The 19,936-nt window shown below is 37.8% G+C and overlaps 1 protein-coding gene and 1 pseudogene across 6 annotated transcripts in view; one reads left to right on the plus strand and one right to left on the minus strand.

The window, feature by feature from the left end:
• Cyld (CYLD lysine 63 deubiquitinase) overlaps positions 1 to 19,936 on the minus strand; it is a 53,127-nt gene that overhangs the window by 24,184 nt on the left and 9,007 nt on the right. For all 6 annotated transcript variants that reach the window (XM_076571733.1, XM_076571737.1, XM_076571734.1 and 3 more), the window contains exons 3-6: positions 18,611 to 18,913; positions 15,938 to 16,043; positions 4,824 to 4,922; positions 689 to 805 (exon numbers count right to left, since the gene is read on the minus strand). In XM_076571733.1, the coding sequence (XP_076427848.1) occupies positions 689 to 805; positions 4,824 to 4,922; positions 15,938 to 16,043; positions 18,611 to 18,913 (625 nt within the window). The remainder of the gene's footprint in view (positions 1 to 688; positions 806 to 4,823; positions 4,923 to 15,937; positions 16,044 to 18,610; positions 18,914 to 19,936) is intronic.
• LOC102915729 (small ribosomal subunit protein eS7 pseudogene) lies at positions 2,187 to 2,771 on the plus strand (annotated as a pseudogene).

The following is a 19,936-nucleotide window of genomic DNA, read 5'->3' on the forward strand; positions in this document are numbered from 1 at the left end:
CTATTTTATTCTGTCGCAGTAACCTGAGAATGTCTCAATAACTATTTGCTGAACAGATGAAGGAAATGAATACATGAGAGGAAAATATGTCTAAGAAACAAGGAAAGGTGGTATATTTTAAAGGAAGTAAGATAGGAAAGTCTTTAAATGAGTCACTTCATTTCGAGAAACCTTTGATCCTAAGCAGATGTATTAAGAGATAAGAACAGACTGCTGGGCGTAGTGGCACATTTTTAATTCCAGCACTCAGGAGGCAGAGGCAGGTGGATCTCTGTGAGTTTGAGGCCAGCCTGGTCTATAGAGCAAGTTCCAGGACAGCCAGGACTATTATACAGAGAAACCCTGTCTCGGAGAAAAAAAGAAAGAGAGAGAGAGAGAGAGAGAGAGAGAGAGAGAGAGAGAGAGAGAGAGAGAGAGAGAGAGAGAGAGAGAAAGAAAGAAAGAAAGAAAGAAAGAAAGAAAGAAAGAAAGAAAGAAAGAAAACCAGACTACTAACACATTTCAAATGTAGACTCAACCCTAACAGCAGTGTAGTTGAAACTATGTTTACTATTTAGTTCAGCAATATTGGCATATTAGCAATGATCTATTCATAGTTTCCAAAAATTACAAATATTGATGAAAAAGCCTTTTCCTTACATATTAAACAGAGGGAATCATTGTAAAGAAGACTAAAATTATAGATTACCTTCATCAATGTACCATGGATTTTTGGATTTGGATTGTTGTTGTGAATCAACAGATGACCCATTTAAGTTATAAAATAATTCAGATCTGCTTCTACTTCCAGGGTCTGAGGTAGATCCTATGGAACAAGAAAAATTCCTTTTTTAAAAAGCCAGTATGTTATAAGAAGGCATTTTATAAATAAATTAATATGCATATGGTATACCAACTGCTCAAACAACTCATATACATACATATTGTATTGTTGTCTTCAGTTTTAAAAGTTTAGTAGTCAACACAGAAGAGAGCAGGAGCAAGTTAAAGCCTGGTCATTTTTATATTAAATCTCTAAGAAACCATTCTGGTGGGCAGTGGTAATGCATGCCTTTAATCCCAGCACTTAGGAAGCAGAGACAGGCAGATCTGAGTTCAAAGCCAGCCTGGTCTACTAAGCAAGGACACCAAGGACTATGCAGAGAAACTCGGACTTGGGGGGAAAAAAAAAGAAATCATTCCATGTAGTCTATTTCTCAATGACACCTCCTCTATTTTCATTTGATGAAACTACTAGCTCACAAATTTAACCTATATCTGCAACTATAGTTGAGTGCAGCTGGACGTCATACCATATAACAGTGGTTCTCAACCTTTAATGCTATGACCCTTTAATACAGTTCCTCATACTGTTGTGACTCCCAACCATAAAGTTATTTTTATTGCTACTTCATAATTGTAATTTTGCTACTATTATGAATTGTAATGTAAATATCTGTGTTTTCTAATGGTCTTAAGCAACACCAGTAAAAGGGTCATTCAGGGGTCACAACTCACATGATGAGAACCCCTGTCATATAAGGACATTTCAGTCAACATAAGAACAAACATGCAGCAGTGTTACAGAGCCCCGATTTGCACAAAGTTCTTTTACCAAGGTTTGTGAAGTGCATTCTATGATGGTCACAGAAAACACAACTGCCTAATGATGCACTTCTCAGAACGCATCCCATTATTAAGTGACTCATGATTATAATTCCCCTTCATAATCTTCAAATGCTATAATACAAACTCACAAACAAATTAAGTTAAAAAAAATTCAGGTTTAGGGTGTGTGTGTGGCTCAGTAGTAAAGTCCTGGGTTAGTTTGTGTAAGGTGCTAAATTTGATCCCAGCACCAAAAAAAAAAAAAGGGAGTACCTCAGTGTCTGGAGCAATACCTCAATACCTGAGTAGTAAAGTACTTGCCTAGCCATGTATAAGGTTCTGTTGACTTTGATCCCCAACATTACAGATTTACTACATAAACATCTTAGAATTTTATTAATAAAATTTCTAGTTTTTTGCAGTTTCAGGGAACAGACTCTTGGGGGACCTCTGGAGCAGCAGGCCCTGTGCCCTGGGTGGGGATGCAGTGGAATATCTAGCCTGTGTCTGTCAATGGCCCCAGCAATTCAGCCAGTGACCCAGGTGACCAGTGGTAGTCCCCCGTCCCCCCACCCCCACCTCCCGCCTCCCCTCAGGAGATGGCATGTTCAGCTCAAGCCAAGACTGTGAAGCCCAAAGGTGGGAAGCCAGATGACTTCAAGTCTGGCATCTCTCATGCACTGCTCAAGCTGGAGATGAACTCAGATCTCAAGGTGCAGTTAGGGAATTCAATATTACCACAGTCAAGGAAATTGAAGCTGACGGTGGTCATTAAGCCATCATATTTTTAGTACCAGTTCCTCAGCTGAAATCTTTTCAGAAAATTCAAGTCTGGCTAGTACATGAATTAGAGAAAAAGTTTAGTGGGAAACATGCAATCTTCATTGCTCAGAGGAGGATTCTGCCCAAGCCAACTCAGAAAAGTTCTACAAAAAAATCAGCAAAAATGCCCAGAAGCTGCACCCTGACACAGCAGTGCTCAGACGCCATCCTTGAGGACTTGATCGTCCCAAGTGAAACTGCAGGTAAGAGGATCCCTGGGAATGGATAGCAGCCAGCTCCTGACGGTTCATTTAGACAAAGCTTGGCAGAATAAGTGGAATATAGTCGAAACTTTTTCTGGTGTATATAAGAAGCTCACAGGCAAGAGTGTTAATTTGGAATTCCCAGAGTTTCAGTTGTAAAGAAAATAAGTGAATAAAGTGTCATTCATAGTGAAAAATAAAGAATAAAATTTCTTAAATTCCACAAGTCTGAAAAAATGAAGTACCATAAGTCCTCACAAATTAGATTTATTGTAAGACAAATTATACCGGAGAATAATTATGTGGGTCTTGATAACTAGATGTTATGCAAGTTGACTTCTAAAATGCTAAATAAAAGGCCAGGCAGTGGTGGCACATGCCTTTAATCCCAGCACTCAGGAGGCAGAGCCAGGCGGATCTCTGTGAGTTCGAGGCCAGCCTGATCTACAGAGCAAGATCTAGTATAGGCACCAAAGCTACACAGAGTAACCTTGTCTTGGAAAAAAAAAAACAAAAAAACAAGCAAACAACAAAAAAATGCTAAATAAAAATGCATTTCTCTCCAGAAACTTTCCCATGGTAGATGTAGAGAACACATAACTCTCCTTCTGTTAGTTTCCACATCTCATAGGTTATAACAGTGTTTCTCAACCTATAGGCAGCAACCCCTTTGGGAGTCACATATCAGACATCCCGCATATCAGATATTTACATTATGATTCATAGCAATAGCAAAATTACAGTTATGAAGGAGCAACGATGGTTGGGGGTCACCATAACATGAGGAACTGTATTAAAGGGTCACAGCATTTTGAAGGTTGAGAACCATTGGTTTATAGGGTGATTGGTAAATAAGAAATTATACCTGCATCACAAACAGATATAGACACTTCTCTGTCTCTTTATTAACTACAAAGACACACCTCATTGGTGATTAGTAGGAATTCCACAACTCATACTGAAGCCAATTGTTTTTCAATTTAAAGCAAAAAGCTCTGCACCTCATAGCTTAACTCATACCTTATGTGGTAACTCCTGTAGCCAGCTACTCAGAAAGCTAAGACAGAGGACCATTACCTGAGTTCAGAAGTTTAAAGTCAGCATAGGAAACGTATTAAGACCCTCATCCACAAACAAGAAATCTATAGCTTTTTTTTTTTTTTTTATATCTGAGAGTAGTGATCTTATGGTATCTTTTCTGTGTGTGTGATCTCTCTCTCTCTCTCTTTCTCTCTCTTGAAGAGAGTCTCTGTTGGCCTGAAATTTGCCAATTAAGACAGGCAGACTGGCTGGCTAGTAATAGCTAGCAAGTCTCAGGAATCTCCATGTCTCCATGTCCCTAGTATTAGGTCCAAAGGAAACTCTTAATTTTCCCAACTCCAAAAGGCAGTCTTGGACTATAGGAGGATTTTTGGTGGTTAGATAAAAGCCAGCACTCCTTAGGAACTTGTGATGCCAGTTCCTCTCTACCAAAAGGAGCCATTTCCCTAATCTCTGGCAGAAGAGACAAATGGTTATCTATAGTGTCTAGTAGAATACCAAAGCCCATGCTGGCCTCCTGGCTCCCTCACTGTCACAAGTACCTGTTACACATTCACAGCCCATGCTAGCATCCTAGCTCTTCTCACCTCGTCCCGGACCCTAAACTCCCTCCAGCTCATGGACGTCCCTGCCCCCAGCTACCCACTGCTCTCCACATAAAGGCAACATTTCCCCTGCCCCCACTACTCTCATTATTCTTGCAGACAGCCCTGGTCATGCCCAGTCTGCTTCTCTTTCTCTCTACTCTGGACTCTTTCAGATGCCCCTGAATGTTCATTCTCTCTCTCCCTCCCTCCCCCTTTCTCTTTCTCTCCCTCCCTCCCTCCCTCTCTCTCTCTATACAGGGTTTCTTTGTATAGCCTTGGCTGTCCTGGAACTTGCTTTGTAAACCAGGCTGGGCCTCGAACTCAGTGCTGGGTTTAAGAGCATGTGCCACTACCAGCTATTCTCTCTCTTATCCACAATGAAAAACTGCCCCCACAACCCATGGGGTAGTCATTTTGATGGCTTCTTCATACTCACTCATAATCATGTATATAAAGTTTTAGTTTACATAAAATGTCTGAACAAATTATATGTATATACATACACATGCATAATAGCATATAGCTTATTTAACATCTAAGAAAATCAGATTATCATGTAAACTACCTAGAATGGCATCCATACCTGTAACCTTTGGTTTATTATGACTAGATGAACCTTTGTCACCAACACCTCTTGACATAAAGGCAAGTTTGGGAGGTCTCCTCTCCTGTGTCATGCTATCTGAAACAGTAAACATACCTTTTAAATAAATTCATATGGAAGATAAATAGTTTAGCAATTAATGACAATAGCATAAACAAAACACAGAAATCTTTTCCAAGAACAAAAATAAGGCACAATTTTTATAGTCTTACAGATTCTCTCTCTCTCTCTCTCCTTTTTTTGGGGGGCAGGGGAGAGACAGGGTTTCTCTGTATAATAACCCTGGCTGTCCTGGAACTCACTTTGTAGACCAGGCTGGCCTCAAACTCACAGAGATTTGCCTGCTGCTGCCTCCCAAGTGCTGGGATTAAAGGCATGCACCGCCGCCACCACTAGCTGACACATTCTCTTTAAAGATTCCAAAGTACTAAAAAGTAATTTCTCAGGGAAAAAAACATCAACACTGTACTTAAAAATGTAATTTCTACAAGAAAATACACTCAGTTATCTAAATGCTTTAAATTTTGAAAAGTTAATCAGATGCAGTCAATTTTATTTGATGTTTTAAAAAGCTTTAAAGAAAACCTTATTCATAATTTTTGTTGCATTTTCCACATCAGCATGCCCAGCACAGCCTACATATTACAAAGTGTTTTACACTCAAACAATTATGGAAGATGCTGAGATAAATAAAGATGGACAATTTATTTAGTGGGAAAACCAGAATCTTTACGTGCTAATGTGTCTGGCTAATCTCTAAGCGATGTGATATACTAAACTGATTTGATAAAACTTTTTGTGCCACTCTCGTGAGTATCTTGAATTAATGTATTTCACAGAACACAGCTTGATAAAAGCCTGGGAAGGAGACAGATCAGAGTTAGGAACGCACGCAGTAGTAAATATGTTTCCACTTTTAAACACACAACATTAAGAACAACACAGATATGTATACAAACAAATGTAAACAGGAAAAACAATTACATACAAATCAATGATGCAGAAAGCAGAGACACACAACTAAATTTTTGAAGGAAGTTTCACTTCAAAGCACAAATAACAAAAAATTTTGGCAAATTTCTTTAGATTAAAAGATCTCCTTAAACCTCAAAGCCTGGTAACATTCATGACACTCATAAACACTGATCAAATAAACACAGAAGAGTCAAGGTGAAAGGTTGCCCTCAGGAAGTTCAACAGCACATCCATGAACTGCAACATGATGCTGAGGAGCCGTACCTGATAAAGCTGTTATCATCAAAAACGGTATCACCCACAGTGGAATTTTGAGGACAGAAAGAAAAACAGGAAAATTTTTATATTTTAAACATAGAAAAGGCCACTTAAAATAAAATAGGGAGTCATACTGAATTAATTGTATGTAAATAATGCTTGATATCTTTTTTCCATGGTTGGATAAGGAGGGAAATATATATTAAACTATATGTCTTAAACACTTCAAAATATGATCAAATGGAATACTGAGATATCATTTCAATTGAAAATATACTGACTAACCATAATTTTTAAAGATGATATAATAAAAAAATACTAAAAATGTTTTTATGACATTACCATTCAGATATCTACAAATGTCATCTATGACAGTTTTGTAGGAAAAATAACTCTTTATCATTGGAGGAAGGTTCCAAATTATAGCATATAAGCTGACTAAAAATAACTAATGCCCACTATCAATTGTAACTAAGAGTATGTAATTCCATTTCAAAAGAGACTACCAACCATACGGATACCACAATATATGCATATACACAGATTGAATCATTGTAACAAATGCTGCCAAGGGTCCTTTCTTTGTAAGCTGTAAAGAGGGCCAAGCAAATTAGGCTGAAATGGATGAGACATGATACCAGCTCTGATCATGATGGAGGTGATTTTCCAAGTTCTAGGAATGGGAAACCTGCAGTTATCCTTCCACCAAAGACTTTGGGGGATAGAGTCAAACATCAGCCTTTTAAGGAATAGAACATTCCAAAAAGATTCCATGCACTGAGGGTCACACAGCACATCTATTTTGTCCAAAACAATAATAGAATAAATATTCCCGAATATTTTGTCAAACCTATGTTTATAATCCAAAAATCACTTGGATCATAAAGCAAATTTGGCTTAATGGCTTAAATTTGAAGAGCTTACTAATATAGGATGTAGTGAACAGGGTGAAGAATAAATTTAACAGACAATTTATAAAATTGAAATTATCATGATTAAAGATATTCAAGGAAATAAGGTAAGTCAACCCAACAGCACACCAAAATGCACACAGCAATCCTATTCATAATAACTAAGGGCTGAAAACAATTTATTCCACAGAACAGATAAACTGGAGGTACATAAAATTGTGAGCTGGAGATACAGGTCAGTGGTAGAGCACTTCCCAGCATGCTCAAAGCCCTGGGTTCAATCCCTGCACCAAAACAAAACAAAACTTCTAAGGGATCATTTCTAGAGTTCACTAAAAATGTGATCTATTAATACAATGTACTACTACATAGCAATAAAGTGGAGCAAACTACTGCTACACAAAACAGGAACACTGTGCTGAGCAGAAGAAACCAAGTATACACAACACACACACACAGCAGGACTGCATTCAAAATGATAAGCTAGGAACTTAGTCATTACTCTTGTTGGATCTGTAAGAAAAGGGTCTTTTGGAGATTCTTGGGTTGAAATTCTTAACAATAAGAGAGTGAACAAGCTATTCAAACCAAACAAAATGTCTATAAATTTGAATAGCCCTTTAAATTGAGAGCAGTTGTTTAAAATGATGTACTGCTCAGCATCATCGGTCACAGAACACAATTCAAACCCAAATGAGAATTTAACATATACAAAAAAAATGGGGGTATTAGAAAACCTGATGCCAGGTATGCTATGCATAGCAATTATCTAAAAAATCTCTGTAAGATTGGATGACTAATCAGAATAAATATTTTAGATAATTGTATACAATAATTGTATCTACATGGAATCTTACAGGTAACATCAGAGTTACCTGATGAGCTCTGGTACCTCAAACCTTTCTTCCTTTGGGCTCTGTCTCCCATGACCAGAAGTCATGCCTATATAGAAGAAATTCCAGAACTGGCAACTTGGAGAGACAGAAAGCAGATTCACAGTTGCCAGGATCTAGAGGGAAACTACTACTGGACATGGGTAACAGGGTTTCTATCTAGGATGGCAAAAACAGTCCTTGAGCTAGATGATAGCAATAGATGTACAACACCCTAAAGGCACTTAACATTGATGAATTATGCTTTAATAGAGTAACAGCACTGATATATGAATTATATTTCATGTTTTAAAACTAAGAAAAACTTCCAAATATAGAACTAAGTAAAAGTTGTTGGACTTAATCCCAAAAGTAAACCATGTGAAGAAGATAAGACAAAGTAGAAACTAGGAGAAAATATTTGCGAACCATATGCAACAAAGGGTTAGTGTCTATATTTTTTAAATTGCTGTAACTCAACAATAAAATAGCAAATAACCCAATTAGAACCTGGCCAAAACAGATAAAAATATATTTAAAAATATATTTTACTGAAGAATATAAATATATGACATAATCTCATGAAAAGATGTTCAATATCATGAGCAATCAAGGAAACAACACTACAATGAACTATTAACCACATATTTCTCAGAATAGTTAACATGAAAAGCAGCTACGCTGGTGAGGAAAAATTGGATCCATCATTCATATATTTCCAGTGGTCATGTGACACCATACAGTCATGCTGTAAAATAGTGTTCTAATCAGTTTCTTTAAAAGCTTACTGTAAATAGTGGTACCTTGTGTGGGTAGACCAAGTTCCTTTCAGAAGTCATAGGTTATTAAATGAAAATCCCAGTGCCAAGGGTGTGAGCTACTTCCATTTGAGTTGCTGATCAGGAAGGTGCCTTCAGTCCCTAAAATAGCACAGGCAATCGTCGCTACTGGTGGTTGCCCACCAGATTTAGATGATAAAACTTTATTGCTGAAGATACCATATGCCCTGGTCACAGAGCATACAGAAATCAAACTGAAACTGAGCTGTGACCTTCCTCTCTGCTAACTATTCCTCCTAGTGCAGAAAATGTAATGCAGGCTGCTAGGGGAAAACTATAATCAATAGTCTTATTCAGCTATTTACCCTGTGTGTAACAACACTGACTGGCCGTGCAAGATGAGCTCACTAGTACAACAGCAAGTCTATTATGGGGTAACCAATAGTTTCCTGATTAGGTTTGGAGCCTACTCTACAGGAGGGAACTCACATCTCATACTGTAAAATTAATCAAAAGTCCTTGGTTAAGGGGGTCATAAGACTTAGTGCAGAAACTACTGCTGTTGTTTTGTTAAATGGACAAGATGTGACTCATTAATTGTCTTCTAAATAATTTATGTTTATGCCCACAGTGTTGTGGTCAGAGAAGCTTCCTTTTGCAGTGGTAAAAAAAATACTGAGAAGAAATGGCTGCTGAATGTCCAACCACAAATGGGACATATATATAATGTTGACTCCCAGGTTGCTGTACTCTTGAACTTACAGCAGCTATGATACCTTGCGTAAGATGTGCATGAGATTGGCCTGTCATGGAAGGGAAAAGACTCATGGGATCCCACCTTTCCTAAGGATTTATACATAGTCAGTGGTTCATAGGAGAGGGAGAGACATTTTTCCCCAATGGTATAGCCACAGGTAAGGCACACATGTTCCTACAGCAACCCTAAAGAAACTCATTAAGTCACACACACACAAAAGACATTAAGCTGGACAGTTGTGGTGCATGCCTTAAATCTCAGCACTTGGGAGACAGAGGCAAGCGGATCTCTGTGAGTTCAAGGCCAGACTGGTCTACAGAGCAAATTCCAGGATAGGCTCCAAAAGCTACACGGAAAAACCCTGTCTCAAAAAACAACAACAAAAGAACAAGACTAGTAGGATTACCAGAGATGAGAGGAGTCAAAAGAGGGTTGAAATGCATTACATGTATGAAAAATATTACTATGTATAATTAATACTCACTAATAAAATATTCTTTAAAATAACATATAATCTACAACTACACAAAGGAAAACTATACATTTTCTACCAGAAAAATGAAGATTTGCATTCACCCAAATCCTGGCATACAACGCTCACTGTATTGTAAAGCATTGCCCAACTTAAAAGTACTTCAATGGGTACTCAATAAATGAACATTACACTAAAAATAAGGATTATCTTAGCAATTAAAAGGATTCCTGCTACAAAAGACCACTGACACAACATGGATAAATCTCCAGAGAATTATGCTGAGATAAAGAGCCAATCAAAAACTATGTCCTTTATAATTCCATCTAACTTTACTGAAAGTATAAACTTAGAGAAACTAAGAATGGCTGGCAGTTGCAGATGCTCCCTCCCCAGCAGCTACTAAATGCCAATAGTGCTTCAGCTTAGTGATGGGATTTCATACCCACTACCCACTCCGTCTATGCTGGGATTTGTCTGGCTTGAGGCTGTACAGGTCGTGCACTTGACATCACAATTCCTGTAAGATTATGTATACAACTGCCCCGCTGCATCCAGAAAATTCTGTTTTCTTGAAGTCGACCTCTGCCTCTGGCTCTTTTGATCTTTCTGCCCTCTCTTCTGCAAAGTCCCCTGTGCCTTGGTGGGATGGGTATAAATGTATGTTCCTACTTAAGGCTGAGCATTCCATAGTCTCTCATTCTTTGCACCTTGACCAGTTGAGAGTCTCTGTCTCTGTATGGTCATCTATTGCAAGAAGCAGCTTCTCTCATGAGGGTTGAGATGTACTGTTCTATGGCTATGTATCAATTATACTGCAACAAAACTGTTACCCTTTTTAAAGGACATTAACTATGAAGACATGCAACACACCAAAAAAAAAAAAGAGAGAGAGAGAGAGAGAGATCAAGAAAGATACAAAAGAAAATTATGAGCTTGGGGTCAGCCTCAGGAGGGAAGGTTCCCACTAAATGACTTCCTTTTCAAACTGCTGTGAAAATGTACATACTGTGTAGTCTAAGTTGTTGTTGTAAATTGCATTATACTCTTAACTTTAACAACTAAAAGACAGACACAGAGCTCAATGCATTACTTTAAATGCATTACTTTAGGGGTGTCACAAGTTGCCATGCTATATCAAAGCCTGGATATGCTGTCACAGCAGACTTGTTAATGCTTTGGACCATCAGAACAGCAGTGCTAAAAGAGACATTTTTATAGCAGGGTGAAGCAAAGGTATCTAGACACCAACAGTAAGAAATAGTTCACTGGGGAGAATTCTTCCCAGATCTCACCAACTGTTCAGCTGCTCCAAAAAGAATCTTTCCAACGTGCTGGAAATGTTAATTTTGTCCCACAAATAGGGGTAATTGGGCAAGAAAAAATAAATAAACTAAGGAACTAAAGGAGACACTGTCATGCTTTTTCCCCTCAAGAAAAGAGTGTTAATGGTACAAAATATAGATGAAGGCTTATTCAAATGAACCAAATTAACTTTCATCTAAACAACTTTACTTTTTAAAATTCTATTTGCAAGCTTTATTTTGTTGGCAAATAAGCATAATTTATGTGTATAAAAGCAGTATCATTCTTAATTATCTACTATTCAAGGTTTATGAATATCAATAGCTACAAAAGCGAAAAAGCAGTCTCTTCCTTTCTCATCACTGCTCTAGACCAGCAATGACATCAACGACAAACAGGAATCTTGAAGATCTTGACAAGGGACTCCAAAGTCATGAAACTCATGTTTTGTTTGTTTTTGCTATTTTAATTCTATACCAGTGTTTAAATAAAAGATAATTAAAATGTTTATAAGGTAAGTACTGCTAAAAAAAATTCCTTGTAAGGTTACACCCCAATTCCAACACAGGGAAACTAAATATGGCTTTTTACTTTCTTCTTTCCATTTATTATGTGCTACTGCAAAATCTAAGATAATTTATATTTCAAACAAATTTAGAGGTGGAATATATGCATATATTATTCACATATATAAAGAAAGAAATATAGCTATAGAGTTGGGGGAGGGTGTATCACTTCAAATCTTTATTTTACAGAAGACAGAAAGCAACACAACCAAGTCTGCATCCCTGAGCTGTGACCTTCTTGAATGGTAATACTAACAGTGATTTCCCCAATCCTACAACGTACTTCATTCAGCTATAAAATGGAAAACTCAAAGTAGTGCAATTAAAATAGCTAAAAATTGACAATTATATTCACTCAAAAATGTCACAGATTTTAAGGTTTCAAAAGCATCATTGGACAGCTCTCTGAAAAAAATTCCTTAAAAAGGGAAATGCCAGCTGGGCGGTGGTGGCGCACGCCTTTAGTCCCAGCACTCGGGAGGCAGAGCCAGGCAGATCTCTGTGAGTTCGAGGCCAGCCTGGGCTACCAAGTGAGTTCCAGGAAAGGCGCAAAGCTACACAGAGAAACCCTGTCTCGAAAAACCAAAAAAAAAAAAAAGCCAAACATATTTATTTGCTAACTGAAGTGAAGTTTCAGTGAGATATGACTGTAGAGAAGCAGTACTACCCTTAATTCGTTCCTCTGCAAAAATTCATAATAAAAGAATTTACAAGGCCTTTTTCTCAGCCATCCAGCAAGTTAACATTACAAAACCAGCAGAGCTCTCCAAGTTTGTTTAGGGCAGGCCCTTTCAATTCAGCTCCCAAAGAATGTCTTGTGTGTGGCTGTTCAAATGTCTCCTGGAGAGATCTGTGGGATATGACAGGACAGCATCCCATGCTCCTTATCCCTTGTTTTACCATTCTCCAGCCTCGTCACCATCTAACTGCTCTTAGATTCTGCTCATTTACCATCTATCTCAACTTGTTAAAATGAAAGCTCCACATAAGAATTATTTTTTCAAAATTTGTATAGTTAATGTATGGTGTGTGTGTAATTGGGCTTGTCTGAGCCATCTTGCTGGCCCTAATTATCCCTTTTCTTCAGTGCTAGAATTTGAACTTCCAGCTTCTATCAAGTGTTCTACCATGGAGCTACATTCCCAGCCCCAAGAATTCTTACCTGCTTTGCTCCTACAATATCAACATCTAAAGAAGCCTATGTAAGGCCTTGCTACTATCTGAATGAATGTGCTTTATATTGCTGTTTTGTTAAACAATAAGCACTCACTCTAACATTAAAAAATATTTCAATTCACAAACATCTCAAACTGTGCTACCTATAAAACATGGATGAAAAAGTAAATGCCACTAAATAAAATACGAACATATACATGTTTTCCCCTGAATATAAACAACTTGTTTCCAAAAAGTTGGAAAGGAATTGGAAGTGGGACATCCAGGAGGAGTGTGTGTGTGGGGGGGGGGGGTATTACAATCAAAATATATTATATGCATGTATGAAAATTCTCAAAGAATTAATAACAAATATATCTTACAAGAAATAAAAAGTAAAGTATGTCAGATTTTTTAGAGCAAAATTGAAATAAAGCTGCCACATGAATCTCACGCCTCTTGCTACAAAACTAAAAGCTGCGTGGGAAGCAGGTTCAAACTGTAAAACAAGTATTTATGGCTTGACACCAACAGGGAGACAGAAAGGGCAGAGTGCAGGCCAGGAGCCTTCCTTTTCTATTTCTATGAAACAAGAAATTCAGGACCTACAATAAGCTATAGAAAGAAACTCAAAAGCATTTTGGTGTCAACATTACCAATAATGGGAAAGCACTAGAAGGAAAAAAAAAATAGTATGCTGCTCACTTATGATTCTTGCCACAGTAAAATAAGCTTTTACAAAACCAGAGACAAAATGCATCTCCATCTCCATGGAAACAATATCCCCTAGTATGTGACACTCAGAAATGGGTTTCTATGCAGATCTTCACAATGGAAGAGCACTCGTAGGATATGGGCTTGTTGGGGGACTGAAGAGAACATCGGTTGTTAATTAGACGGGTTTGGACATCAACTTTGGCTCTGCCACTTCCTTTCATCACAGACAACCTAAGTCTCATTTGAGCCACAGGGGTTTTTGTTTTGTTTTTGCTGTTTGTTCTGTTTTATCTATTTTTTAAAAAAATAATTTATTTTACGTATATGAGTGCTCTATCTGCATATACAACTTTATGCCAGAAGAGAGCAACAGATCCCATTACAGATGGTTGTGAGGCACCATACAGTTGCTGGGAAACTGAACTCATGACCTCTGGAAAAACAGCCAGTGCTCTTAACTGCTGAGCCATCTCTCCAGCCCCCATTTTATACTTTTAATCAGCAAAAAAGTCTGTTCAGAACATAAAGATAGCATAAACCATCTAATTTCAGGCCTGGCATATCCCTGGCTATATCTACAGGCTTTTGGACATTCCCACCTCTGAAAGCCTGTTGGCTTTATTGCACTAGCCTATCACTGGGAATCCTAACAGCAGGGGTTGGTATTGCTACCACTGTAAATGAGCTCACAGCAGCAAAGGAAAATACTTATTTGAGGCAAAACAAAGATTCTTAAGTTTAGTGGGGTTTTTGTTTTTTGCTTTTCTTGTTTTGGTGGTGGTTTTTTTCATTGGTTTTTAAGTTCAGAGGCTGTGCTACAGCTCAGTGGTAAACTGTTTTACCACTGTACCACTTGTAACAATGTACAAGACTCTGGGCTTCATATATATCTATGTATGTATGTATATATATATGTATATATACATACATATACATACACACACATATATGTGTGTGTGTGTACATGTGCATGCTGTCTCTTTCACACACACACACACACACACACACACACACACACACACACGAGCAAGTGTCTTTACCCACTGAGCCATCTTGCTGGCTCTAATTATTACTTTTGTAATAAATAACATGTATGGTAAATAAAATAATAATATATATAAAATAAAACTACGTAATGTTTCTGACTACAGTCATGGAGCATGATCTATTATAATACTATCTTAGAACAAAAAGAACTCAGGGGGGAGAGTAATAAAAGAGATGTCTTGATGGTGGGGGTGCATTTCAGGGTCAGGGAGAAACCTGATGCCAGGGAAACTCCAAGAATCCACAAGGATGACCTCAGCTAAGACTCCTAACAATAGTGGAGAGGGTGCCTGAACTGGCCGTCTCCTGTAATCAGACTGGTGATACCCTAATTGTCTTCAGAGAGCCTTCATCCAGTAACTGATAGAAACAGATGCAGATCTACAACCAAGCACTGGGCCAAGCTCCAGGAATCCTGTTGAAGAAAGGGAGGAAGGACTGTACAAGCCAGGGGGCGGCAAGGTCATCACAAGGAACCCACAGAAACAACTAACAGGCTCCCAGGAGCTCACAGGCTCTGAACTGACAGCCCTTTACATATGTGTGACAGTTGTGTAGCTTGGTCTATTTCTGTGACTCCTAGTAGTGGAATAAGGGCCTGTGCCTAACACTTGAGCTGGCTTTTGGGAACCTGTTCCTCATACTGGGTTGCCTCACTCAGCCTCAATACAAAGGGAGGAGCTTAGTCCTACCTCAACTTGATATGCTATGCTTTGTTGACACCTATGGGAGGCCTGCCCCTTTCTAAACAGAAACAGAGGAGGAGTGGATGGGAGGGGGAGTAGAGAGGGGAAGTGGTGGGGGGAAAGGAGGGGAGAAGGAAGAGGAAACTGTGGTCAGGATGTAAAATAAATGAAAAAAAATTTAATTAAAAGAAAAGAATCTCAGCCATCATTCAACAAGAATCCTGAAATTGAATCCACTGTGGAATTTAGATGAGATAACCAATTTCTCTTTAAAGGCTCCTAAGTTTCAACTCCTACTCCAACAGGTAGCAGCTTTTGTATTTCTGAACCTTCCAATTACAAGACAGGATTTCTTTCTCTATTAGAATGTCGAGGAGAATACAATGTAGAGAGGATGTATAAACTTCACTACATTTACATACTTTTAGAAAGAACCTTTGTTGCTTTATTGGGGGAAAGAAAGGATATTCTATATAATGACAATTCTACAATATAAAAGCCAACTTCAAAAGATCTATCTTAAGTATATATTTGCATTCTCATAACAAAATACATGTTAGAAACAGTCTTCTGAATACATAAAAAAGACCTACCTGGGATGATGTCATTGATGTGCAGAAGAATTGTACTTTCAACACTTGCAAAACTACAAAGCTGTACTCCATCAAACCTTCCGTCCCAGTTGCCAATAGGGTTATCCTAGATATGCCATTGAAAAAGTAAACCTTTAAACCCTTGTCAATAACACGTAAATATGAACACCTACATTTCTTACCAAAGTATCCTCTAAAATATTTTTCATTGAGAAATTTTAACTATTTTGTCCAAAAGAAGAAAGACTCCATTAGAAATATCTACTAAAGTAACAATGTTGTACAATAAAAATAATAATAGCAATCAACTTACAGCAAACACATAAAATAATGAGTCAAAGGTGTTTTTCATACTTTAGTTTGCAATAATAACAGCAGCTGAAGTTTAAAGAGACATTGTTTGCATTAGAAAATTTACTAGGAATGCACTGTTTTACCCCCGAAACCTACCCTTAAAAGTTAATCACACATTTACATCTCCTGGGCATTTTGCTCAAGTGTATTACTATATGCCTTTCTGTAAACAGAATAGGAGTTATTTCAGAATTCTTTTGTCATCTGTAGGTACACAAGACTTTCCTCAAACAATGTTTTCTAAGTTACACTCTACTGTACCACCAACCACATGGGTTGTTCATGAGGTACAGATAGATGACAGTGAAACAACTGCTCTGAGCACCAGCGTGTGGAATGCTACTGTCCCTGGAAACAGAAAGGCATGAATAAAGTTGCAATTGATGAACTTTCTTCTCAAGAAGCCTAATGGGAGTGTTTGGAACTGATGCTTGCATAAATTAAATGGCAGATGGACAGAACATGGGTGGAAGTGACAGGCAAGTCTCAAGACAGCCTGCCTGGGCTAAACAAGATGATCCCCTAGGCCACCATCAAAAAAGAGGAGGACCCAAACAGCTCCTGTCACATTTAAAGCCTGGCCAAAGAACCTATAACAAAGGGAGACTAAGTCCAAAGATTAATGACCTTCTTTCTCCAAGCTTCTCTCTATCCAGCCCACAACTTCTCTGAAACACTAAACTCACATTTAAAGAATACCGGTTCTTAATTATTAGCGATTCTGAGGGGCCCATGGGTCTTACTCTGGCTCTAATTTCACATAGCGAGAGTCTGGCAAATTCTTATTTTGTACCGAACTAATCAGCATCTTACACAATTTCTAAGCCCAAAATAACAGAAACACACTAGAACATTTATGCCCTACCATCTCTTTAGAGTATTTCTGATAGATAAAAATGATTGCTAAAAATACCCCGTGTGAGTCTGCTGCTCATATCCTCTACTAATACACCCTGGTATTAACAATTATGAAGGACTCTCCTTTATTCATAATGAACTTTTGCTCATACTTTCAGTCCATGATAAAAATGTTCTCAACTTCTTTCTTCTCATTCTCTCTCTCTCTCTCTCTCTCTCTCTCTCTCTCTCTCTCTCTCTCTCTCTCTCTCTCTCTTTCTCTCTCTCTCTCTCTCATTTTGTTTTGTTTTGTTTTTTGAAACAGGGTTTCTCTGTGTTGTTTTGATGCCTGTCCTAGATCTCATTCTGTAGACAAAGCTGGCCTTGAACTCACAGAGATCCACCTGGCTCTGCCTCCCGAGTGCTGGGGTTAAAGGCGTGCGCCACTGCTCTCCTCATTCTCTTTTTTTTTTTTTTTTTTTTTTTTTTTTTTTTTTTTTTTTGGTTTTTCGAGACAGGGTTTCTCTGCGTAGCTTTGCGCCTTTCCTGGAGCTCACTTGGTAGCCCAGGCTGGCCTCGAACTCACAGAGATCCGCCTGGCTCTGCCTCCCGAGTGCTGGGATTAAAGGCGTGCGCCACCACCGCCCGGCTCTCCTCATTCTCTTAATACCACAAGCTAATTCAATATGTGCATTGGAAGGCATCCATTATTAACAAGTATGATTATTCAGTAATAAAAATGAGTGATACAAACAAAAGATACCATATGACCTCACTTCTGAGGTACCTACAGCAGGCAAAAACCTAGATTATAGTTCATAGGCACGGGCAAATTAGGCAGATTTGATTTAATAGGAACAGAGTTCAATATGGGATGATGAAAAAGTTCTGCACACGGACAGTGGAGACAGCATAATGAGAATATACCAAATGTCACTGAACTGTTATTCTAGCCATGGTTAAGGAAGAAATTTTCTTATACATATTTTGCCACAATAAGAAAACAGTTTTTAAAAGTGCAAATCCTGTGAAAATACTTTGTCAACTCAAAAAGCAGTGTGGTTCTTTTCCTGGTATTTTCTATTAATGACTTTTTATATTCTTTATAATCAGAAAATCAATTAAACTTTATCAAAAATACAGTATCATACATTGTATTTGGGCTTGGTCATGGAAGTATCAGTTTATTTTATTGTTTTGGTATGGTTTTGCTTTTATCTACTGGTCAGTTATAATAAGGAGAATTTAAAGACTAAGAGCATTATCTCAGTTTATTAAAACATGAAAAAAATGTAGCAAATGCATTCTGTTTCTGCTCACATGTCCTATTTTAATGTTCTTGTACCAAAGATAAACTGGAACATTTTCTTTAAAGTACTGTAAATTAGTCTATTTTAAGTATACAAAATATTAATTTTATGCCTAAATTGTTAATTAAACTAATATTTATATTCACAATAATACAATCCAAAATTTCCTTACCATGTCCACACCAACAAAATATCCTAGACTCTCTTTTCCTGGCAAAACATCACAGAATATTACTGTTCCAGATTCTATACTTTCTCCAACCTTCAAAGAAACTCTGGAGTTTATTTCCAAAGGGGGAGGTTCAACCTGCATTGTATCCCCTGGGCCTGCAAAATCACTTTCCAGTCCATTGTCATCATCTTCTATGAGTTCCAGCTTGTCCAATGCAACAAACACTCCACAGTCTTCATCGCACTGAAAAAGCTGCTTCCCTTGATAGACCCCATCAGTGAAACCTTGGCCACGACCTTCTTCCTAGATTTGAAAGATGTTTTTAAGAGATGTAAAAAGATTATCCATTAAAGGGATTTCAGGATAATTTCTTTGGAAAAACTCTAAATTGTACACATAAGAAATATCATGAGTAGCAGCTGCTGTTGGGTTTAGGGCATGTAAAGAATAAAGAAGCTGTATCTGACGGGGAAACTAACTCATAATACCAAATCATAATTCTTTTGAGAAAGAGTTGGGCTGAAATTTACAACATAATTCTACCATGACTTTTGTCATGAGCAGACAATCTAATAGCAGACAAGCAAACAGCAGCATTAACTCCATTCACTGAGAACAAACTGTATGTCTTGCACTGCAGAACTACTACAAGGCACGTGTGCTCTAAGCACTTCACAGGTGAGGAAGAGACTAGGAGAACTTTGATATAGGCTAGTTAAGTAGCCTGGCAACCCTGCTAGTACATACCATAACTGGCTGTCAAAACCTAATTATCTCATTGCTTGGAAAATGAAATCAAGAAGCAAATAAAGCATGACATTCTACTCACAAGAATGTCAAGAGTGTTGCATTGCTGAGAAGCAATGTTCAGTTTGGAATTACAGAATTCTTAGATATGTTTCCAAGAGAAATAACCAAGGCAGTTGATATATAACAGAGGTAAGTATAAGCAAACTGAAATTGCTGCAACACACTTCAAAACTCTTGCATCTATCTGAACTGTTATACTTAATAGCATAATTAAGAACTGGGACTCCTGGAGATGATGTTATAAAATAGCCCACAATTTTTGGAGAGGTTAATTACAATTGGCAGTGTTAACTTTCAATGTAGGTAACTTAAAACTCCTAAGATATGAAAGTCCAGAATGATGTGTACGTTTCTACTGTAAGAGAAAATTTTTCAAGAATTGTCTTTATATCCTCTCAATTTATCATTAAGTAAATTTTGGGGCTGATATATAGCTCAGTGGCAGAGGGCCCTGGGGTCCATCCTGAGAACTGCACCAAAAACAAAGAAACAAAAAAACATAAATTCTAAGGATCA

This window comes from Peromyscus maniculatus, chromosome 5 (genome assembly GCF_049852395.1).
Source record: "Peromyscus maniculatus bairdii isolate BWxNUB_F1_BW_parent chromosome 5, HU_Pman_BW_mat_3.1, whole genome shotgun sequence".
In the NCBI taxonomy this organism is placed as follows: domain Eukaryota; kingdom Metazoa; phylum Chordata; class Mammalia; order Rodentia; family Cricetidae; genus Peromyscus; species Peromyscus maniculatus.